General features: G+C 36.4%; 1 protein-coding gene across 3 annotated transcripts in view; it reads left to right on the top strand.

The window, feature by feature from the left end:
* The first annotated feature begins 10,786 nt into the window (after positions 1–10,786).
* LOC140841424 (uncharacterized) overlaps positions 10,787–25,191 on the top strand; it is a 30,983-nt gene continuing 16,578 nt past the window's right edge. For all 3 annotated transcript variants that reach the window (XM_073208829.1, XM_073208828.1, XM_073208827.1), the window contains exons 1-24: positions 10,787–11,017; positions 13,460–13,757; positions 13,927–14,155; positions 14,258–14,597; positions 14,681–14,794; positions 15,861–15,989; positions 16,168–16,359; positions 16,439–16,633; positions 17,236–17,373; positions 17,600–17,719; positions 17,800–18,053; positions 18,314–18,417; positions 19,517–19,611; positions 19,694–19,930; positions 20,846–21,055; positions 21,163–21,238; positions 21,366–21,433; positions 21,943–22,088; positions 22,300–22,408; positions 22,489–22,635; positions 24,307–24,354; positions 24,432–24,560; positions 24,653–24,889; positions 24,981–25,112. In XM_073208829.1, the coding sequence (XP_073064930.1) occupies positions 10,907–11,017; positions 13,460–13,757; positions 13,927–14,155; positions 14,258–14,597; positions 14,681–14,794; positions 15,861–15,989; positions 16,168–16,359; positions 16,439–16,633; positions 17,236–17,373; positions 17,600–17,719; positions 17,800–18,053; positions 18,314–18,417; positions 19,517–19,611; positions 19,694–19,930; positions 20,846–21,055; positions 21,163–21,238; positions 21,366–21,433; positions 21,943–22,088; positions 22,300–22,408; positions 22,489–22,635; positions 24,307–24,354; positions 24,432–24,560; positions 24,653–24,889; positions 24,981–25,112 (3,858 nt within the window). In that variant the 5' untranslated portion in view covers positions 10,787–10,906. The remainder of the gene's footprint in view (positions 11,018–13,459; positions 13,758–13,926; positions 14,156–14,257; positions 14,598–14,680; positions 14,795–15,860; positions 15,990–16,167; positions 16,360–16,438; positions 16,634–17,235; positions 17,374–17,599; positions 17,720–17,799; positions 18,054–18,313; positions 18,418–19,516; positions 19,612–19,693; positions 19,931–20,845; positions 21,056–21,162; positions 21,239–21,365; positions 21,434–21,942; positions 22,089–22,299; positions 22,409–22,488; positions 22,636–24,306; positions 24,355–24,431; positions 24,561–24,652; positions 24,890–24,980; positions 25,113–25,191) is intronic.

Raw genomic sequence — 25,191 nt, 5'->3', positions numbered from 1 at the left:
TATAAATTGATATGATTATGAAAGGATTAAACGGGACACGGAATAAGATTAAATACGACGGGTGCAAGTGTTGGACAGAACTAGTGGCGCCCGAGCGGTAAGAGATGACCGCCCGAGCGCCAAAGTTCCATAAAAACACATCTTGGACAAAAGGTGTGGCGCCTGGGCGGTAGTTTTTGACCGCCCGAGCGCCAATGTGCAATCCGGAAAGAATTTGGACAGAGGATGCCGTGCTCGAGCGGTAGTTTATTACCGCCCGAGCGCCGACCGAAATTCATGAAAGATGACACGTATCATTAACCGAGCAACTTAGTATATATACATATATACGTTTGTTCTTTTAGAAAAAAGAAAAGAAAAGAAAGAATCGAGAAAAGGGTTCTTGTATATGTGTTGAAAATCCTTACGCCTTTTCTGAGAAATCCGTCCGTCCGAATTGTAATCTGACTTCAGTACTGTAATCCTATCAACGTAGGCTACAACTTGACGTAAGTTTTACTACGTTTTGACATGCTTTGAAATTATGCTATTGTCAGAATTGAATAGGATTCATATATGATGTTCTTGATATGTTAGACATCGTAGAATCGAAGTCAGATTAAGAAACAGACTGATTATGAAATTGTGATGATTTTCGGAGTATATTGATTTAATACCGGACAGATTTGAATTGTGACGGGATTACGGATTGTATTGGATATGGGTTATGGATTGTAACTGTTATCTGGTGATATGGTATTGACGGAGATACTGAGTTTGTATCGTTATGCCGTTGATTTTGAATTAAATCAAGATTGATCAGATTGTTATTGATTTGAAAGGTACATTGACATGAGATTATTGATATTGTCATTGCCAGATAGGCTGTGAGTTCAGGACTGCGACTGAGCCAGAAACCGACGAAAGAAAGGTATAAGTCAATGTGGTATTGGGAGATGGACTTGAGTCGGTTTAGACTTGGGTTTCCCTAAATCACATACTATACTTTATGGCATTGATATTGGCATTGATTGATTGATATACTTGTTTTCTTGAGTTATAGATTACAGGTATTAGAAGAGTAATCTTATGACAGAAGTGCCGTTAGTGGTGGGATCACCACGGGCACATTGCACGATGTTATAAGATGGTGTATTGGCGGTTGTGCCAAAGACTGTCACTGGATGTTTGGCTATCGATGTGGATAGGATGGTGGCTTTTTCTATTACTGTTAATCAGTATTGTATCGATGTGGATAGATTAGTAATAGGTAATACAGTTCTATTTATCACTTGAAAAAGGGAATAGAAAATATTGTGAGTTCTTGGTTAATAAACATGGTGCAAATTAATAATATGTTAGTCAATTTTAATTTAGCATAGTGGAGACTCGACGAAATCATATCTCTAAATTGCTTTACTCACTGAATCTCGACTGTGTGCATAAGATTTAGATAATTCATTATTTTCTCTGAATTGATCATAAACTATCTCATTGATTTTCTAAATAAAGTCGAACTATGTCAATTATGGTAATTAATATACAATTTTAAATAATTATTCCTCGTGGGTTCGATATCTGTACTCAAACCAGTACTAAAACTTGACACCGTATACTTCCGCTAGTGAAAATACGCAACAAACCGCACCCGTGGACCCGTTCCAATTTTAGTTCTTAAATTCGAAATATTGCCCCATTATCAAACCACTCGAGCCATCTCCCAATTTACTCGAGCCACGCCCAAGCCACCTCCAGCTAAACCCTAGCCAACCCACCTAGGGACCATACTGACCAAGCCCAATCCCTAGACCAGCCCCTTAAACCCTCAAAAGCCTGATGCACCCTAAACCCGATTGCATGTGAGTGTGTGTGAGTCTCCTAGGTGCACTAGTATTCCTTACCCTTATAGGAACCTTACATCCCCTAAACCATGAACCAGTACTGACCCTCAACGAGCCTAGAACATGCTCAGACTCCACCCAGACCAGCCCTGCCACTTGAACTCATGCACAAACCACCTGAAGTAAACAGAAGCTACACAGATGGTTGCCACTCACGCTACAAGACTCCCAGCCACCCTAGGACTCCTCTAGCCACTTAACCAGATATCACCTTGGACCCTCACCGACCCTGGACCATGCCCAGACCCAGCCTAAGCCTAGCCCAGCCCTTGATCCCAAGCAACGAACTCCTTGAATCAGGAACAAGCTGGGCGCCTCCCTCCCATATGCGGCTGCTGTCAACTTTTGGTGGAGGCTTCTACCCAGGCCACCACCGATCCCTGCCATTATTAACCCTCACTGGCCGTCCTTGGCCACCATCCAGACCACCTAGCCCAGCCCAAACCGAGCCACAACCACTGGAACTCTCGGCCACCCCCTTCCACGCTCGGGCAGAATCCTTGCTCAAGTGGACTCTTCCCTAGCCACTCCCCTTGAGCCCTAGCCATGCTATGACCTTACCTGAACCTAACCCACGTCTATCCCGAGCCCCAACCCAAGCCCCGGCAAACCCGTGAGCCCCCATGCAAAGAAACGAGTCCATGACCACAACATGCACACACAACCTACGGTTCCTTCTTGGCCAAAATCCTACGGTTGTCCAACTTGCTTTTCCTTTTAAAAATTGTCATTTTTGTTCATATTTTATCATGTTTTGATAGCGTGTCCATTGGAATCAAAAACATTTTTCATAATAACGTAAAATCGTCGCGTTTTTGAAAATATATGATCTACCGTAAAAATAATCCAAAAATCATATTTTTCATGCATAAACAATTAAACACACATATTATGATTTGTATGATGTTTTAAAAAGGTCTAAGAAACGTGTTTTTGTTTTTATAACGCTCGAATATACGATCTTAGACGAGTGTGCGGCGTTGGACGATCAGACGACGAAGAACACAAGCTTTTATTCTCCTCCAAAATTTTGAAATTATAAATTGTGTGTGTGGTGTGTTTACGGCTGCTGGGGTGGGGAATTGTGAGGTTTAGTAGACCTAGGACTTTATTTATAATTTAATTAGCAAGTTAAATGAGCTTTGGTTTTGGACTTGTATGATTAAGGATAATTGGACCTACTAAAATTAATTAAATTGGACCCAATAACACTTAATTAATTAAATACTAAAAGTTTATAAAATTAGTTTCCATGAAATAATATTTTTGATATTTTAAAACTCCTTGTTTGCCCAAAACCGGCTCCATGAGAAAAATCGAGCTCAACTCGTAAAATAATTCGAAATCTAACATTTTTAGAAAAATTAAATCATTTTTAATCATATTATGAAGCCTTGCCATTATTTAATGAAAAATAAATATTCTTATCTTGGTCATCTCCGATCTCTTTTTCCATCTCTATTATCGAATATTTGGGTAAAATCCTTAATTTCATGTAATCATGTCATATTATCATTTAATCATGTAATCATATAATAAATATCATGCTAGCATTTAAAATCAATCAAATAAAGCAATTAAGCAATTAAAATAATTTTGCATGCTTGTGGTTTACGTAGGTTGCTTTTTCTGATGTTACAATAATTGTGTAGGAAATGACGACGGTCATTGCCGACAACTTTTGACAACATGTGTGTACGCCGTCTCAACTTTAGAAAATTGAGACGTGTATTCGCCTCTTCTTTTGACAATCAAGCTCCCGCAATCACTCTTGATGGTATGAGATGCCTATAAATAGCAGTGATTGAGATCTTTAAGCACACACCTCATAAGAATAAAATACACCATTTACAGAGAGTGTTGAGTGCTTAGAAGACTTCAATCGGAGGAAAAGCAGAGAACTTACAAATTTTCAATGGCCGGAGGTAATGCTCATTCACTTTCGCATATTATTTATCATGTTTATAAACGTGTTGAACCATGATTTTTGAGAAAATTTTGACATTTGGTATCAGAGTTGTGATATCTGCCTTGAAAATTTGTTTTCGTTTTCTGAAAATCTGATATCATGAAATTTTGAAAATTTTCTTTCTGAAATTTATGTAAGAAACTTGAAGATCGAATATTATGAACTTTAAGAAATTGATTTTAAAAGGTTACGTGAAACTGGAAGTTTGGATATCATAAAGTAAGAAATTTACATGAAAATTTCTTTGGAGAATTTTTTTCTCGATTGCATTTTGAAGTTCTCGGTTGAAAGGTTTCTGAAAAATTTTGGAATGAATTTCTCGTTTGCAAATGTTGAGTCAAGAAGATGATTCAACAATTTTGAAACAATCATGCAAACTAACCTGTGTGAATTAATATTAAGGAGCACACGCGTACAAATTGAATGTATTCAATTTTCTTCCAATTGTGTCGGTAAATGTTTCATTTTTATTTTTATTTTTACAATGTTTTGATTTAGTGACCGTTCTGAATATATTTAAATTTAATAATCAAGAAAAATAATGTTTATCTTTCGAAATAATCAAAATTATTAAAATCTGGTTACTTGATAAATGCTTACGGAATATTATGGTTATTTTAAATTTTTACTAAAAAATATAAATCTGATGTATATTTACTACTTTATAAATCTTTATCATTTTTACTATCTTATAAAGCATAAACACTCCATAAAAATTGTTTTTTGACTATATCAATGTAAAATTAAATACTATAATACGTGGATATTTATTTTTTTGTTTGTAAATAGCGTCAATTTTTCAATCGCATAAATTATAAGATTATGGATATCATCCAATATTATATTCGAAACTCAAACTTGTGCTTCCATGTGTATGTTTAAAATTGATAAACATAACCATTTAAATGACTCGCGAGTTACAAATAATTGTATCATGAATATTGAGATTGAAGCACACATGATATATGTGTCGAATATATAGAATAAGAGTAACGTGTAGCAAATTTAAAATAAACATGTTTATTCATAAAAAATAACACACAAGTATTAATTGATTTCTTGCAATTGTGTGGTTCATAAACTTGCCTTCCCACAGAAAATTATAGCTTATAATTCTTTCGATAAACAAATGTCATATATAGTGAAATATATTGATCTCTAGACTCTGGCATTATCAAAATTTCTATAAATTCATTTTCAAATCACTTTTCCAATGTTCAATAACATATCAAAATATAAAACGCGAAGCAAATATACGTGATTGTACCTTCGGGTTTCGTCTGCTCATAACCTTGAAATATCAAATAATCAATCATCCATCAGAAACAAGTCCAAACCATTCAGAATGTGATTTATGATAACAATACTAAGAGTAAATGACTTGACTATGTTGAACCAGATAATTCCAAGTTTATCTGGACATGGATAAAATGATAAAAAGGCTCAGCTGGTCATGGTTACCATTGAGCTGATCTCGCAAAAACCCTTGCCCATCCAGACATAACTCTATGAATTGTATACCTAGCTGGTACTTTAAATTAGCTTTTAAAATCGGCGACGGTTGAAGTACAACTGTCGCAATTTTTAAAACAGCGACAATTTATAAAAAAACTGTCGATATTCTAAACCATCGCTAATAAAAACTGTCACTATTGGCGATGTTTAACCAAATACCGTCGCTAATAGCGACGGTTTTACCAAAAACCGACGCCAATAACGATAGTTATACCAAAAGTCGTCGCAAATTGTCTATAAATACTCGCATTTTCGGTCAATTTCCTTCCATCTACAACATATTTTCCTCTCTGATACCATTTTAGTTTCAATTTAAGGTAAGTTTTTTCGCTTCAATTTTCGGTAAATTTCTAATTTTTATTTATGATTATGAATTCTTGGTACAACGACGACGATTTGCTAGAAATTGCTATTGAGCATGTTAGAGAGAATCCTCATTTGTTGACGGCTGTGGATGTTCATGAATATGCGTATTTTTTTTTACTTCAAATATTAGTGACGGATTATGACTATACCGTCGCTAATTAGTGACGGTATTATAGCGACGGTTTAGTTCAAAATCGACGCTAATTAGCGACGTTGTTTAGTCATAATCCGTCGTTAATATTAGCGACGATTTAAACTTACTACGTCGCTAATTACCGTCGCTAATTTAGAAAACCGTCGCTAATTGAAACTACGACAACAGTTTAAAACCGTTTTCGTAGAACGCACTTTTAACAACACTGTCAATTATAACAGTTGTAACAGTGCTTATGATAACGGATACAATCCGTTGTCATATAGCGTTTTGTTGTAGTGTAGGCTCAATTCGCCTTTTTTTTACACGTTCGGGAAATTTACGACCCCGAACGGACCAGATGTAACGTACCGTACTTTTAAACTACTTGAAATTTTGCGGAAAATAAAAATTTTCTTAAATATGAAATAAAATTTCAAATTGCGATCATCCATAATCCGTTCTAAAAAAATAATTGCAACCAAACGTTCGAAATTAAAAATTTTTCTAAAGCATTTGACTAGGCATCATGACAGTAACATAAAATCAGAGTATTTGAAACTTTCATAAATTCTTAAAAATATGGCGGTCCTCGGGTTTAGCCTCCCGCTCAGTCCAAGCTAGCTCACTGGTTCTCACCTCTCGTCTCCTCAAATGTATCATCACCTGTATCTATCAAGTCTAGTGAGTCTAAAGATTCAACATGTATAAACTGAAAGTAACGAGTAATACATAATAAAATCACATGAAACTTTAAAATAGAGCGTACGTACTTGAAACTTGAACTTGCATACTTAAAAGCCTGAACGTAACATACTTGAAACTTGTGCATACATAAAAAAATATAGACGTGACATCAACATAAGACTTTTCTTAAACATGCTTGCATACTCGTACATACTTGAACATTCATAAACTTCATCATTTTTGCGTAGAGGCATGTTTCAAAGCAAGTGACCCATACATAAATACGCCTGATCAGACTAAACCACAGTACTGGGCTGACAGAGAAGATCCAATGCCATATACATGAGTTCCCCGTTCATGCTTTAACGGGTGTATTGGTCCCCGTTCATGCTTCAACGCTTCCCAATCCTGATATAAACTCGTTCATGCTTTAACGGGGTGGAGAGGTCCTCGGCCACGTTCACCGACTTCCAAACTCATTCATAATTTGGTCACAAGATATTTAGCATACCTCAGAAACTTAAAATATTTTCTTTTGCACGTCGAACATACTTACTTTGCGTTGAGAGATTCTTTGGATCTCGCTTGGGGTCGCTGCTGCAACATACTAACATGAGTTCAAACACTTATCTTTCATAGCTTATACGTAAGTACTCGTGCTCGCCACCAAAGTTAATAAATAGCTTATGACATTCTAGATCACTCGAGACTTGACCTCGTTTAATAATCGTACTAAGCCATGATATAGAACCCCAAAACAAATCCTATATTTTTACATAAATAAATTTTAACCATCGTAGTAAACCATGATATAGAACCCCGAAGCAAATCCTAAAATTTTTTTTTTAAAAGGGGGTACACGGACCCTGTGTAGGGGTCCGGGTAGAGGTCTGGGTAGGCACGAAAATTTCGTATTTTTGAAGGAAAAAGGATACGGACTCCGTGTCAAGGTCCGGAAAGGGTCCGTGTAGCCTCTGGACGTGGAAATTCACTAACTTAATGATTCCTTCTTCCAACCCAAGCCTAAGGACCATGAACCAACACCTCAAGACTCATCCTAGGATGCAATCACATTGATTCGAACCCGTACAAACACCCCAAACGTCCCCAAGCATCGACAAGTAACTTCAATACAACAATAACCCGTAATTCAACATCGTTTCGCTTCCTACGACTTCTATTATATCCCAAGCCAATCCCGACCCAAACGAACCACCAAATAACACCTAAACACATCCCATAACATATCTAAATACAGTAACACAAGCCCGTCGATTTCCAACGAAGCCTGCAACAAATAACTTCAAGAACATGTCAAGAACACATTTTCATAAAAGTCGTAGTTTGATCAGTCCCATGAAAACAATCATAACTCACTCATTTCTTATCCAAATATTTCAAATTTTATATCAAATCGAAGGTATCAAAAAGTTTTACGTTTCATACGTTGAACGGTTTTCCAGAAAACCGACCGAAAAATCGCAGTAATTAAAAAGACAGCAAATTCAAGTTTTCAGAACAAAAAAAAACGTTTCAAAAGTGACCCAACCATATTTGCTCAAACTCTTACATAAAATATACATGATTTTCATACAATAAACATCAAAATATTTACTATGACAAGATCGATTCAGAAACGAAAGAATATACATGCCTTTGATCTTTAAAACTCACGATACGGTGAATATCGAAGCGACACGGTGCAGAAAATGATCCGGACGACTTGAGGCACGATTTTTGCTGCTAAATCAATGAAAGATTGTTGAAGGAAATTAGGAGTGGGAGGTGATGAAAAAGGAAGTTGATGGAAGAAACTTCTCTTCTCCTTCACCAAACCAAAAATGAAAATGTGCATATGTGTATTGGTAGAATAAATGGGTGATGTGAGTTTGACCAAAACAAATGAATATAACGTGTGTGTGTGTGTGTGTGTGCAAGTGTAGTAAGTTATTTAGTTAATGATAATTAAGGGTTTTAAATTAATAATTAACTTTTTAATTAAGGCTACCAATCTACTAACAACCTTACTAAAAAAAACCCAAAAGAAATAAAATAAAATACATAATCGATAAACTTTAAAATCTTAAAATAACCTATTATTTAAATTAGGCTTTAAAATGTTAAAACTTCATAAATCTTTTAAAATGCCTCAATCCTAACTTAAAATAAAATACCACATTTAAAATTGTCTAAATCGTCGCCGGTCTCTTTCCCTCAATCCCGCATCGAATATTCGCCTGAAATATAAACTCGAGAAAACATTTTAACGTGCATCAAATTAACATAAATAATTAAAATAATGAAATTTCATAAATCATGCATCTCTAAAATCATTTTAAACTTAAATAGTTAATTTAACAAATAAAATAAATGCACAGGTTTTACGTATACTGATTTTGGGTTCTACAAAACAGCTCGAAACGACCCTAAACCAGGCCCTATACCCCTTCCTTAGACCCTAAACAAGACCATGATCAGGCCCTTTTGGACACAGACCAGACACCCCATGCTCTAAACCCCTCACATCAGCAACGCAATAAACTGGCTCTTCATGTGCTGCCGAGGAACAAACGCTCCAGCGGTTGTGGCTGCCCCTGGCTCGACTCTTGGCTCACAATAGACCCTCACTAGGACCCTAAGGCACGGACCTAGCCCCTGGTACAGCCCTCTAACCAAAACCTTAGCCCTAGGAACCCCCACACACCAAAACAGCCCCTACGCGGCAGCATACATACTCTCGACCTCAGCTTTGCTCCAGCCCATCCAAGCCTTATCCGACCCCAACCAAGACATACCTAGGACCCTAAAGCAACCTTCCAGACCATGGCTAGGACCCCATGTAGCCCCCTTGGCCGATGGAACCACAAATCCGTCCCTTTCCCTCTCTCGGCCCTCATGACATTAATGTGCAAATGTATTGCTCTTGAGGGGTCCCTTATGGCTATAACCTCTTTAAAACTTACTCTTAGGCGTTTAGTTCGTCTCTTAAATCTTTCGGTTTGCATCCCCCCTTCAACAATTCAATAAACATAAAAAATATTTAGTGAAAACATGAGATGCACATGTAGGAAATTGAAAACCATCATCTTTGTAAACTTTACACACAAAATCATAATACATGCAATAATATGGATTGAATGGTGCATAAATTAGGGTTTGAAAACATGGCTTATTCCTTTATTTTTAAAAAGTACGAGCGACGGCGCGACGAGAGACAAACTGGACGCGAAAACTCCCATGCTTCCTTCTTTCCTCTAGGGTTCGGCCGCCTAGAGCCCTAGTGTGTGCGTGTATGTGTGCTGAAAGTGTGTGATGGACGTGAGTTTTGTGGTGTGGGGTGGGTAGGTTTTATTTAATTAAATCATTAAGTTGTTAAGTGGGCTTAAAGGCCCTAATTAGTTTAATTAAACCCTTACTAATCTAAGCCCATTAATGAATTAATTAAACCAATAATTAATCTACTAAAAAGTCCCAACAATATTTAAAAATATTTAGTGCTACTCGATTTTAGTACCGCATACCCGAAACTACTCATTTTCTTAGCAAAAGTTCTCTACCGATTAAGTTCGTCCCTTACTATAAATAGATTTACTGCTTTCATAATTTGAATTAATAAGTCCCAAGTTTCTATTTATAACTTTATAAAAATAGAAACTTTATCAAAATCGTCTCCGGTTCTCTCGCCTTCTGCTGTGCATCACGTATTCGACTGCGTAAAGTTTACATTCCTAACATTCGGTTTAATAATCATTAAATCATGCAAATACTTAAACATGCCTTTAGACAACTCATTTAAATAATTTCAAATAAATTTTCGTGCATGCATGTGGTTAGTGTGTTCAAGTTTTCGGGCGTTACAACAACTATACAAAAGAGTTGATGAAAGTTTGGAATGAAAAATTGTATTGTTGCCTCAACTTCTATGAGGTCATTTATCTAGCTAAACAAATATGAATAAGGAATCTGAGTTGAGGTAACATATATTATTTATTTATTTGTCTAAACACATATAAGCTCAGTGCTAATATACACAATCAATACCAATCATGAAAAATCTTTATTTTTATTTTTCAAAAAACTAGGCATGAAAACACAGAGAATAGATTCAATTGTATATGGGTTGATCATGAACTCTCAAGAACTTGAGGGTCCAAAAAGTTAATATGCACAGAAGAAGTGGCGTATCGGTTTCTGGAGGGCGTGGGCCCCAAAATATAAATACGCCACTCCCCACCCATTTCACCTTAACGCTATCGCTATTGTCTTCGGCAAAGTTGTATGTTCTGCGAACCCTAGCTTTCTCCCATTCAAGCTAAATTCACTAAACACTTACAGTTTTGCGAGATTCTGGTCCAAATGATTCCGCTGTCATCGAAATTGTCCAGTCAAATCCGGTTTCTCATCCAGAGCTTGGATGAATCCGATTCGGGCTCCGACTTCGAATCGATTTTCCTGGAGCTTTGCGAGGTATGATCGCGTTTATGTAGATGATTTGTTTGAGTGTTTTTGTAGTCTACGGATGAGTTTCCCATTGTCGGTTTTTCAATTAGGTAATCCATTTTCTTACTCTATAGTTGGATGAGGTATTGATCTTGCTGTTGAGTGGGATCTCGACGACTGATTTTTGTGTGGGAGTATGGAGTTCGAGTCGTCTTGCTATTCTTGGATTTGGGGAAGTTTGTTTCTTTACATGAAATGGTGTTTTATGGGGAGGATTTGTTTGAATTTCGTGTTCTCAGTGTTCTTAAAATCTCCGTCTAGGACCGCCTAGGCGCTGGGCGGTCCAAAACCACCCCGATTGCAGGCTAGTCGAAACTTCTAGGCGCCACCATATTAATCGGCCACCTACGCGAAAGCCGCCTAGGCGATTTTACAATTAAAAATCCGCCTAGGCGGTTTTCACTTAAAAAAAACAAATTATGATGTGGATTAAAAATCCGCCTACGCGGTTTAATTTTTATTGTACAACGGTTGTAGTAAAGTAGTAAACTGATGTGGATGATTCATATATAAAAATTTATATTTATTATTACAATTTTAAATTTTATAATAATATATATTTCATATACAAACATAATACTCTTGAACCACTTAATGAATTTAAGCTTTAAAAAAAATTGCCTAGACAATCGCCTAGGCGGTAGGCGGTAGGCGTCGCCCGCCTACCGCCTACCGCTTTTTAGAACACTGCGTGTTCTATGTTAAAATACATTCAACATGTTTGCTAGTGGAATGATTGATGCTCGCTTTTATATGATTGCTTGTGTGAGTAAGGTTAAGCTAAATACATGTGCATACTTTTATTTTATTTTTCGACATTTTACTTGAATGAGATTTCATTACTTCGTATGTTATGATTCCAATTTACAGTGTGGGTTATGTAGTGGGCTAGTTTTGTTGACACATCTGTTTTGAGAGAACTTGCTTTGATTATAATAATTGTGGATGCTTTTTTAAAACCCGCAAGCCTATTTTAAAGACAAACAGAATTCTTGTCCATCATACCTACCTCTTTGGTCCATGTTAGCCAGGTCCAAGTTGTACCTATCTTCTTGAAGTAGTAATGATGGTCCCATAATTTACTTGCCAACAAATTAACCAAAATTAGGAGAATCGGGAAATTAGTTATTGTGACAGCACTTGGTTTCAATATCTGGGCTGGTGGTTCCAGCAAATCGTGTCACCATGAGGGAATAATTTAATATACCACTCCAAAGCAGTAAAGTAGATAAAACATGTAAAGTATGATATAAGAAACATTAAATGGATAAACATCGGTCAACTAAGGAATGTCATCCAAATTTATTTTTTGAAAAGTTTGTATGCATCGACTCTTAATCGGATGACTAGTTTATCTACAAGTTTAAGTTAAAAAAAATGAATTTAATGTTCATGTCCAGAACAATTTCAGCAATTGTTCTTTTTAAGTTCTTAATTGATAGGATATACACAGTTATAGTTTATCTACTATTAGTTTACTTAATATTAATATTAATATTAACATATAAAATATGTAACTTGCCTTTCAATAATTAAAAATTAAATATATGCATACGGTTAAAAAAAGAAAGCACAGTTTATTTTGAATTTGATCTCCTGGATGTGTATCAATCACATAATCGTTTATTGCTGAGACGCTCAATGGATCAGGAAGCACATAATTGCAATTGCTTCGATCAGAGAATTATGTTCAGTAAAATTTATTGAAACTTTGTGTTTCGTTTCTTAAAAGATGTAAGTCAGGTTCTCTTTCTACCAGTACAATTATGCTGCTGCTGCTTCACTCTAGTACCTGGTCTCCCCTTCTACAACCTGAATTTTTAACTGAGTTAGAAGATGAGGATATATCAATTTTGTTCAGCAAAAAAATATTTATTCTGGTAGGTACGTCTTTGGTATTTGTGAAAGAAATGGGAACTAAAGAATGAAGATTTGGAAACCATGAAGCAGGGCATGTCCTGTCCGCAGGGTTGCACCTTTATTTATGATGTGTTTAAAGTTCAGCTTTCAGTATTTAGTGAAAGTCATATCTACTCGATATTTTTGTTAATAAAGCTGATGCTACTGAAGCTTGGTAAGAAATAAGAAGAAAATATAGATATTCATTTGCTCCATATCTCAAAATTATAAATCTCTGCTATGTATCTTCGTGATCTACAAATATATTTTCTCCATCATGAGTGTAAAACATGCCTTTCCTTATATATATATTATAGAATTCTACATTGTTTGTGATCAATTTCGTTTCTTATAAAAAATCAGTTTGTGATGAATCTTATTATGCGAGCCTATAAACCCTGCATGCATGTTGGAGTATTTTTTTCTTTCTTTTGCTCTACACTACCCTTGCACTTCATGTCATTGTATTCAAGTTGTTGGTTATCATTCTGACAATGTTACATGTTGCAGTGTACTTCACATGGAACTGAAGGAAGCATATTGCTACTCCAAATCTGTTTGGATAACTTGCATATTTATGTGAAAGATTTGAAGAATAAGCAGATGCATCCACTATTTGCTTCATTGTTTAAACATATTATGGATAAACCTAATTTCAGTACAGTTTTGTGTCAATCATTGAGTACTGCAGCTATAAATGGAGAATATTTGCAGAATCTTTCTAATGTGTTGCACTTATCACCATTAGAGAGAATTGGAATGGGCCTTGCTTTATCTGATTCAGAAAACCTTGAGATCAGAATGTGCGGTTAGTACTCTTATCTGACTAGCCACCTGGATATGAGCATTGAAATTATTTGGTTGTGGAAGTGGTTTTGAATATAAACAACGGAAGATTACAGTAAATAAAGCTGTTGAGCTTAACCCGCTTTTCATTGTGCATTGAGTTAATTCCATTTTTGTGGATTGTCTCACAGGGAAAAACTTTTGCATGAGTCAGATTGCAGAATTTAGTGCCAATCCCATGGCTTCAGATTCTTCTGAGCTAATTCAGAAAATTCTGGTGTTTCTTAGTCAATCTGAAGGTCTATCTAAGTATGTGGATTCGTTCATGCAGATGTTATCTCTTCTGCAATTGAAGGAGGAATCCCAATTTATCTTAGCACCTTTCCTTTCTGATGAATTGCGTGACGAAGAATTCTTCAGGTACTTTATTTGGGAGATTTGGTGTCAAAATCTGTCATAGCTGATTTGCAAGCGTGTGAGCTGTAAAATAACCTTTCTCGCTTCTTCGTTTGTTTAATGCAGGCATTTGGATTTATTCAACGAAGGTGATGAAGTTAATTTTGATACCATTCTAGAAGAAATGGAGAAGGAAAGTAGCATGGCTGATATGATGAATGAATTAGGCTATGGATGCACTGCCAATTTCTCACAATGCAAAGAAATGTTGTCTTTATTCTTGCCCCTTTCTGATATCACCATTGCAAAGATACTTGGCACAATTGCCCGAACTTACGCAGGTCTTGATGACAGTCAAAATGTGTTCACCACATTTTTTTCTGCGCTTGGGGGTAATATTGGTTTGGAGCAACCGTCTTTGAACTCCTGGAATGTAGATGTACTAGTGGATTCAATAAAGCAGCTCGTAAGTTCTGTACTATGTTTCACACCAGTGTGGTGTACTTAATTGATTCATTGCATGGTAATTAGTTCTAATTTTTGTCACAGGCTCCTGGAATTAACTGGATAAATGTCATGGAGAAGCTGGACCACGAGAATTTTTATATCCCTAATGAGACATCATTTTCCTTTTTTATGTCGGTGTATAAATATGCATGTCAGGTATGCCTCCACACTTGGTTTTACTGTTTTTTATTCCCATTTTCGATGTGAAATCTAACCATAGTTGTCAAAAGCGCGAGGCGCAAAAAAGCGCCCAAGTGTCTTGGGGCTTCAAGCGCAAAGCGCAAAGCGAAGCGCACGCTTTACGGGAAAAAGCGCAATAAACAAAATATTATCAAAAAAATCAAAATAAAATAAAAAGTCTTTGAAAATGTTTAAATACTGAAATATAAAAACAAACCACCTATTATATTATTAAAAATAAATAACACAATTTTGTAATTTTAAACTAAAATTCCTAAAATTAGGGTTTAGACCTTTAGTGGTTTACCAACTGTAGCAAATGAGAAGGGGCGGCGGCGGCGGCGGCGGCGGCGGCAAGGTAGAGGCAGAGAAGACTCACGCACAAATGCAACAGGGGACTTCAGCAGAGGCAGACAACGTAAGGAAGGATAGGGATTTTCATATAAATAGGCTGGGCTTACCTTTGGAGCTGGACTTGGGCTAAATTTTGACTTGGAAAAAATTTAAAAAACATAACTGGGCTGAAGCGCAATAGCATCGCTTAAAATTTCTCAGGCCAAGCGCACTCAAGCGTGCGCTTGGTCCACCTGCTGCGCTTCTGGACAATCCGAAGCGCAGACAGGTCGCCTCGCCTCGCTTCGCGCTTAAGCGAGCGAGGCGAGCGCTTTTCACAACTATGAATCTAACAATACTGTCTTTATGAAATTGATGTTCTTTCATGAAATGTATATTTGTTTTGCTTATTTTCTACATGATGTATACAAATGTATATTTGTTTTGCTTATTTCACTGTCTTAAAGACAGTGAACTTCTAGTCCACTGATGTAATCCTTATTATTACATAATTAATAAAACAATGTTTCCTATAAAAAAAAAAATTTTCTACATGATATGAATATCATCTTTTTAGTGTAGGAGGTCCCTTGGTGCTCATTACTAGAAATGTTTATATTTTCCTTTACAAAAAGAAACACTAAAATTAAAAATCAGACCAACTTTGAATCTAAAACAACTAAGATTTACGTGGAACTTGATTTTTCAGGATCCATTTCCTCTTCATGCAATTTGCGGCTTTATTTGGAAGAATGTTGAGGGTCAGCTATCATTCTTAAAGTATGCCATGTCAATGCCACCCGAGGTGTTTACATTTGCACATTCTGAGAGGCAAATGGTATGTTTTCTCTAGAATCCAGCTACTGCTAAAACCTGCAACTGCATGCATCATATTCTGTAACTTTTCTTCAAGAGCATGCGAGGTGTAAATGATTGAATCTGATCCATGCATATTAACTTACAAGTGGTTACAAATTTGTGATAACTAATTGTCGACAATTCCTTTTCTTACACAGGCCTACGATGATGTTGTGACAGGGCATAAGTTTCAATCTGGCCAGTTAAATCATGCTTGGACCTGCCACGACCTCCTCGAGGTGTTATGTCAACTAGCTGAGAGAGGCCATGCAAATTTTGTGCGATCCGCTATTAAGAATCCTCTTAATCACTGCCCTGAAATTTTGCTTCTTGGGATGGCTCGCGTGAATGTACTTCATCTTAAATGAACTGTGATTGTTTATTACGCCTTTTGTTGTGTGACTCATTAAGTAACCCCTGATATTGCAGACGGCATATAATCTTATCCAGCATGAAGTGTCTTCTGCTGTTCTTCCTCTGGTACTAAAAAATGTTTCAGGAAACAGTTTAATACTTCATCTATGGCATGAACACCCAAACATGTTGTTGCGAGGATTCATAGATGCCATGAACATTGATCCTGACAACTATAGTAGGATTCTGGATGCTTGCCAGGAATTAAAGGTAGGTTTTTCAGTTAATTTTGTTCTTCCACAACATTCAAATTCACAATAAAGTTCCACTAGTTCTGCATGTCGAAGGATGGTGATGTTTGATGCAATAAACGGCTAACCTTGTTCACGTTGTTGATTACCAATGGCTCTTGAGGGCTTCCATGTGGTCCCTCAAATTTCTTCTAGTGATCTAGTCAACTTCTTGATTAATACTCGTCACTTTAACTGCTGATTAGCTTTACATTTTTTGCCTAATATCATTTTTACTTCTCTCCTCATATTTTAATTACCATATGTTGAATGCAATTTATACTACCAACTGGCTGGTTTCTATTTTTAATGTAGTGCTTCAATGCATTCTTATGCCATATGAGAATTGCTTGGTACTGCCCTGTTAACATATTACCACAATATCATCCCTTCCACCCCATATTACCACAGGGTTCCCACAACTAGTTTTTTTTTTATTATTTTGTGGATTGGTGGATTTGCGAAATATCTTTCCCTCTGCAAGCAGACACTTGAGATAAATAAAGTGATGTTTAGTTTTGTATTTCATTATTGTTGGTGGCAAATAATGTTAATTGACATTTCTTCTTAACTTTGTTACAGATCCTATCGCCGGTATTGGATATGATTCCTTCTTATTTTGGAATTCGACTTACTGCCCTTGCTTCTAGGAAAGAATTTATGGATCTTGAGAACTGGTTGAGCAATAAGTTAGTTGCATACAAAGATGCTTTCTATGAGGTAACCCTTTTTTTCTTATGACACATGTTCACCCAACAGTCATGAGCAAATAATCTCTTGAGACCTTTAAAGGAATGGTGAACTTGAAACGGTCTTGATAAATCTGCTGCCAGTAATATAATGCTGATGTGGCTATCTTTCTCTAACAGTTCTACCACTTGTTTTGAGATTTCTGGATTAATATAGAATAACTGCTAAGTAATTGAAATTGTATGCATGCTTTTAGGAGTGTCTCAAGTTTCTGAAGGAGGTTCAACTTGGAGCTCAGGATGTTTCTTCTGATCGCTTTCACCCCGTTGGTGCTCTTGTGAATATTTATTTGGAAGCATATCCCTCTTTCTTAAAGGTTCCAATGTCCCGCTTTTCTCACTTACTTTTCTATTTCCAACTTAATTGGCCTTAGTTTTTTACACGATGGAACTGCAGGTCCTTCGGTCTCATGTTGGTCTCACTTCGTCCAGTCATTTGGCCGAGGAAATGGAAAAATTGCATGCCACTTCCATGCGTGGTAATGCACTACTTAAAGATGGTGGGACTGCTGACTCTACCTCTCCCGATAGTTACGCTGATGATATCGAGAAAGAAGCAAATTCATACTTCCATCAAATGTTTTCGGGTCTACTTGCTATTGATACGATGATTCAAATGCTTACTCGTTTCAAGGAATCTCCGGACAGAAGGTTAATTTCCAACCAACATATTTTTCTTTATTTTACCATAATCAAACGAGCAATTCCTTTTAATCTTTACTGTTCCATAATTGGGATAAAATGCTTACGAGCCTGGATTTTTAGCTGTGTTGGTTTTTGGTTATTTATCAGCTGCCTTCTAGATTCTCAAATGATACATTGATTGGAGGATTATGTCACCACTTCGTCATAGGCTTTGAAAATGTTATTAAAAGTTGAGGCTCAATTCAGAAAGCTGTTATTTGTAACAGAGAGCAGTTGATTTTTGAGTGCATGATTGCTAATCTGTTCGAGGAGTACAAGTTCTTTTCCAAGTACCCTGAAAGGCAGTTGAAAATTGCCGCAGGTCTTTTTGGTGAGTTTTATTTTTCATTTTTTAAACTTAACGATATCACTTATTTTAGCTGGTTTTCTGTGTCATTCATTTTACTAAGGCACTATGCATTATGACAGATGCAGATGGCATAATGTATTAGGAAATATTTAATTTGCCTTCTACTTTGGATGGTTGATTATCAGATGAATATCATTAGGTTATCATTTTCTGTTATCCATATATTTTTTTGCTAAACTGAGTACTTAAACAGAACTACAGAAGTTTTATGCATTTTTTCAAAAGTCGGTTTGGCATCGCGACAAAAGTAGTAGTTTTTCACTTATATAAATGTGAAAAATGCTGGATTGCTGGAGGTAAGGCCTTTTTTACATTTGTGACATTCATAGGAAAAGGAGACTGACTGTTCTAGAACACATCTCCATCTGTTTGGGTTTTTCCATAAAGAAAGTCAGCATTGATAGCAGATCTTCTGCGTTTTTACATCGACCTGAAAAATTTACTCCTACTTAATGCAAAATTTCTTAGTTTAGAGCCAGGCAAAATGATGAGACAGTAATGGTTAACCCAACTTGGCAGTTATATGTTTAACTATGTATCATGACGAAACTTGGGTTGCATTACATGAATTGAGATAAAAAACTGATGAAGCTATCTGTATCTTTCCATCAGTGGAATTGAAATTATTGGACCGATTGTATTGAATGACTTTGAAATGGTCGCCCTGATTTCTTGTTTAGAGGAAAGTTGAACCTCTCTCGAACTCAATTTTATAGGCTTAAGGCAGTTCGGCTCACAAATATGCATAAACTTGTTCGTGCATATTTAATTAGTGTTTGTGAATTGTGATTGCTTGCTTAACTAGCTTAGTCAAATTTGTTCCCTTTTTGGCGTACCAAGTGCAACATGGAAATCTTTATTGAGCTATTATAATTGTCATAAATTAGTAAATGTTTTCGCTTAAATAAGTTACTACATTTTTTTGCAAATATCTATGTACTGAGCTATTTCGCTTTCTTGACATGCTGTAGTCCTTTTATATGTTTGTTATAGAAATTTCCCCTTTCAGGACTGTGAGCTGTTTTTTGAAATAAATCTTGATCTGGAATTTTCTTTCCAGGGTCACTCATCAAACATCAACTTGTGACGCATCTCACCCTCGGTATCGCTTTGCGAGCTGTTTTAGATGCTCTGCGGAAACCTGCCGATTCAAAAGTTTGTATACGTTCATCGTCTTATTTTTGTCATTGTTTTATTAAAAAACTGACCAATGGCTTTTATATGCTACAACATGTAGATGTTTGTTTTTGGGACTAAGGCACTGGAACAATTTGTTGACCGCCTCATAGAGTGGCCGCAGTACTGCAATCATATTCTGCAAATATCTCATTTGCGTGTGACAAATGTGGACCTTGTTACATTTATTGAGAGGGCACTCGCTAGGATTTCAGCAGCTCATACTGATCAAGACATTGTCCATGACACTACTGAGCTTCATCATGGTTCTATCCAGCCATCTTCTACTAATGTGGAGGTAGTATATTGTTTTATTGCTCTGTTACGTGCTCTGAATTTACACAACATTTTAAGCTTGTTTCAACTTTCAAGGATCAAATATGATAGGCAACCTACTCGATGCCATTGATGAAGTAGCAGTCAATGCAAAAACTGCCAATTGGAAAATTTGAGTCATGATTTTACATTTTACTTTTCTCCAAAATGAGCTTGTCAAATAATTTGACTATTTTTACTTGTAATAATGCGATGTTGCTAATTTATTAGAACTAGTGCTTATGACTATTTTCAGTTAATTCATCTCTAGATATTCTCAACAGAAATGTACTTCAAGATATCCCCTCCAAGAATTGCATTTCAAATGCCTTTCCTGCTGGTTACAACACCTTTATTTTGTTGGTTAATGATTATCGGTGTTGATCTTCTAACTTATTTGGTAGTTAAATGACTAAAATAACCATCACTGACTTTTGACTTGCTAAATATTAATATTGTTTTAATTTGATTGCTTCTTTGCAATAAATTGCAACAGTTATCATTCTACTGATAAAATTTAGGCTGAAAATCTTGTGCGTTGCTCAGAATGCTAATATTTCTTTAAGACTGCTATATCATTACAATTAGATCCACAATCTTCTCTTATTCTTGCATACGAGTCGCCACTTTCGACTCCATGATAATGGCTTTATATCCATTTGCTCTTTTCTCTTTTTTTGTGGTTGCTCGTGTCTCATCCTTGCTTCGAGCTATAAATATCACATCACAATGTTTCTGGGAAAAAAGCTGTAAATTTTTTAAGAACTGAAAAAACTGTAAAATTTTGTTTATTTGTATGCATTATTTTGCCTGTTGAGTTGGTTGAACTGAATGATAATTAAGTCGGAGAAACTATTTTGAAGAGAAAAATATCTTGAATTTTCTATGTAATTTTTAGACTCCGAGCGCGTCTGTTTTGTTATCTGGACTGGGGAGCTCACAGACTGGGCCGCCAGTCGCCCTTACTGTCCAACTTCCCCAAAGATCTACTAGTTCTTTAGAAGAGAGAAAACCCCCTGTGGCGCCATCTAATTACCTAAAGCCAGCACAACTAGCAGCAGGGCAGGCTACTGGTGCTCCTTCAAGTGATACAGCTAGCATTCAGAAGGCAAGTGAGAGAATTTCTTATCTACTGTCATGTACCATGCATATAATGGGTGTTTTTTGTTTACTTATAGTTTTATTTGAGCTAAACTATATTGGCCGAAATTGCAGTCTCAGAGTTCTGTTGGTGCATCAACGCATGCTTCCTCCCCTGGTTTTCCACGTTCATCTCGAGCTACCTCAGCAAGTATATTTATACCCCTATGAGCATGTGAAATCTACTTTGGCTTATATGTTATGAATATGCATTGGTTGACATCTATCGTTGTCTTCTAAGCTTATTATATTTAATTCCATGTTTATTCATTCTACAGGGTTTGGCTCTGCCTTAAACATTGAAACTCTTATCACTGCAGCAGAAAGAAGAGAGATTCCAATAGAGGTGCATTTTCTTGGTTGTGTTAGGAATACATTATTTGGGTGAAACTTTTTTCTAGTTGGTATCTCATTTATTGGTTGTGTTTTACTACTCAGTTTTACCTGCCCATGAGGCCATTTTCACTGATCTCTACCTTTTCGTCTGATCTTTTTCTACTTCTTTACTGAGTGACCCATTTGATGATTGGTTTGCAATTCTGAATTTCTTTGTTGCTTGTCTGGGTGACAAGTTAACTGTCTTTATTTCTACAAGGCATAAGCTGTTTTTTGGGCCATTGTTTTTAACTGGGTGTACTCTAATATTTCATCTGCATAGCATTACTCACTACTGGTTTTCTTAATAGTTCTATGACCTAGCTTAATTGCTCCTTGACGGTTCTTGATTATTTTGTGATATCTACTTTTGTTTTGCACAGACACCTGCTTCTGAAATTCAGGATAAGATATCTTTTATCATTAATAATCCTCGACGGTTCTTGATTATTTTGTGATATCTACTTTCGTTTTGCACAGACACCTGCTTCTGAAATTCAGGATAAGATATCTTTTATCATTAATAATTTGTCTGCTGCCAATATTGAGGCTAAAGCTAAAGAATTTACTGATATTCTGAATGAGCACTACTATCCCTGGTTTGCTCGGTATATGGTCATGAAGAGGTGAGAATTTTAATTTTCATACTAATAAATGTTTGGTACATCTTTATTACGGAGAAAATGAAAACTATTTTGTATGGATTTTAGTTGCAAGTAATTTATTCCTCGATTCCTCTATTTACCTTTTCACCTAAGCCATCTGAAATAAAGTTAATTTGAAACTTTTTTAAGGCAGTTCTAAATGTTCTGTTGATTCTTATTGCTTTATTGACAGAGCAAGCATTGAGCCAAATTTTCATGATCTGTACTTAAAGTTCCTTGATAAAGTAAACCTGAAGTCTTTGAACAAAGAGGTTATACTAGCCACTTATGAGAACTGCAAGGTTTGAATTACCCCTAGATATATTCTTCAAATTTTTTTTCCTTTAAATGGTATTTTATATGTTCCCTTTTAAATTTTCAGGTACTTCTAGGGTCAGAACTCATAAAGTCAAGTTCGGAAGAGCGTTCATTGCTGAAAAATTTAGGAAGCTGGCTTGGGAAGATTACTATTGGGAAAAATCAAGTTTTAAGGGCACGGGAGATTGATCCAAAATCTCTGATTGTGGAGGTATCTTCATTTTCTTCTGTTTCCTTTTCACGTCAGCATGCGATTTTAGACATCTTCTCTGTGACTCTTTTGTGACCTAGATTATATTGTTCCTTCGTGTTCATCTCTCTATAAAGGTGATGTGTCATATATTATTGGCACTAATCATCATAGTTGGTCACCGGTGATCATCGATTTGAAATGGACAATGGTGATTTATTATCTGTAATGGCATGGGTTACAAAGATTGAGAAATCTTTTTTTGTGCTTGGATTTGGATGGATTTCAAATTCTTTGACTTGTTTGCCGTTGCTGCTACCTTCGATCGGTTTTTTCATCGAGAATCATGTGATTCTCTCTTCCGCTTCGCTGAACTCAAGTCACATAGCAGGGATATACGCTCCGATCAGGGATTTGTTCCAGCAGCGGAGGGTGTATCAATCATCAAGGAATGAAATATGGGATGAAGAAGTGAAGATCAAATAAAAAGTGTTAATGTGGGGGTCTTTGATTTGTTGGTCAGAGAGAACCGAGAATGAGAGTTATGTGCTTGAATTAGATCGAGAAGGGGCACATTGGATCTGCTCCAAGTTAAAGGACTTTATCTACTTTCTATCTTCGTGTCCGGCTTTCAATCGGTTCATGGGTATTAATGCTATGTTTACCATCCAAAGATATACCAACCAACGAGGAAGTTTCATGGAAGTGTCCAAATATAACCAGCTCGGCAGAAAACAGTATATCATTGTGCCATGCGGTCTTAATTTGTGGGGTTAGAAAAGAATATCAAATATATCTGAAAAAAATCAGATGAGGTATTGCTCGAGGAAGAGTTAACAACACATTTCAGAAAGACAAAAAAGTTGAGTGGCGGCATCATCGAGGGATGAAGGAACTTGAGGACAGTAGTAGGCAGAGGCCGGTTAAGAACTGGTATGAAGCACTTATTGTTACAATGTGAAGGTTAACACTTCGTGCGAGCAGATTCGGACTGTTCTTGGTGATTCTGTCAAGAAGAGGATTGAGCTCTTTCTTTTTCTAGCTGATAAGGCAGTGGGCCTTCCAATCCGACAGAGTATTCATATTTTCTGAACCTGAAGAGAGGTTTTTTTTATCGAAGGGTGTCTTTGGTTTTTGAGGATTGGATACCGGAAATCAATTAGGACATGGTTTACGAATGTTGCAGCAGTTGGGTTAGGATTTTTGCTCTACCTTGGAATTTATGGTCTTCATCGGGGATCAATGGGTGGTTTGTTGTATATAAGTGATGACACTGCATGCTTTAGAGATCTCGGGGCGGCAAAGATTAAGGTGAGATGTACCTAAGGAGGATTTATTAATAGTGGGATGCAAATTCTATTGAAAGAAGGTACAAAATAATTTATAACAATATAGCAGAGTCTATAGACGGGGTTTGGAAGATCGGATTTCGGGTTGCTAGTTGGACGAGAAAGCTTGCGTAGTGTAACCATTTATCTATCACTGATCTAGTCTGGGATTGGAAATCTTTATGTTTTTGACAACAATGTAGTTTTTCCTGTATTGTGTTTTTGTGGATATCTTATCCGACTCCCTGTACTCTGTTTTCTTATTTTAATATAATTTTGATTCATATAAAAAAAAGATTATATTGGTCCTTGATTTGAAGTGGCGATTTCTTCTGTGTGAATTAACTATTTACTATTTTTGCAGGCGTATGAGAAGGGACTTATGATTGCTGTCATTCCTTTTACATCCAAGGTATCACTCTTTGATTTATGGTTGATGTTCACTATATCAGGGTATTATGTTGCATTTATTTTGTGGTTTTGCTCCAGATTCTAGAACCATGTTCTAACAGTCTGGCTTATCAACCTCCAAACCCTTGGACAATGGGTATACTTGGATTGCTTGTTGAGATTTATGCAATGCCTAATTTAAAAATAAATCTCAAGTTTGATATAGAGGTAAATCTTATGCATAAATCTAGTGGTATTTTCCTTGAGGGGCAAAGTGCTAATCTGAACTCTCTCGGTATCTTCTTTTCATTTCCTTTTAGGTCCTGTTCAAGAACCTTGGAGTAGATTTAAAAGAAGTAACACCCACTTCTCTTCTCAAAGACAAAATTCGAGAAGTTGAAGGTAATCCTGATTTTTCCAATAAAGAAGTAGGATCTTCACAACCTCAAATGGTAAATGAGGTGAAATCTGGAATAATACCTACACTAAACCAAGTTGAGCAACTGCTTGATGTTGCTCCACCTCTTCCGGGTACTCATTCACATATCATATCTCAGGTGAGTCTTTGTAGATTGTTACTTAAATTACATGAAACATGGACACATTCTTTTTGGATTTTTAAGGTTATTTTACATTGTGTATTATCAGTATGTGGCTCCCCTTCATACCACATCTGGCTCATTGGCTGACGATGAGAAGTTGACAAGTCCGGGAGTAACAGATCAGCTTTCTTCCGCTCAATGTCTTCCCCAAGTACAGTCCAAGTTTTCCGTTAACCAGGTTTGCTTAAATTTTTAATTCTTGCTTCCGTAGCTGGATAGCTGTTGTGGGCAAATATTTATGGACCGGATATATGCTA

Source organism: Primulina eburnea, chromosome 9, assembly GCF_022965805.1.
Source record: "Primulina eburnea isolate SZY01 chromosome 9, ASM2296580v1, whole genome shotgun sequence".
Taxonomy (NCBI): Eukaryota; Viridiplantae; Streptophyta; class Magnoliopsida; order Lamiales; family Gesneriaceae; genus Primulina; species Primulina eburnea.
Note: the sequence above shows the minus strand (reverse complement) of the source record. Positions and strands in the feature narration are given on the sequence as shown.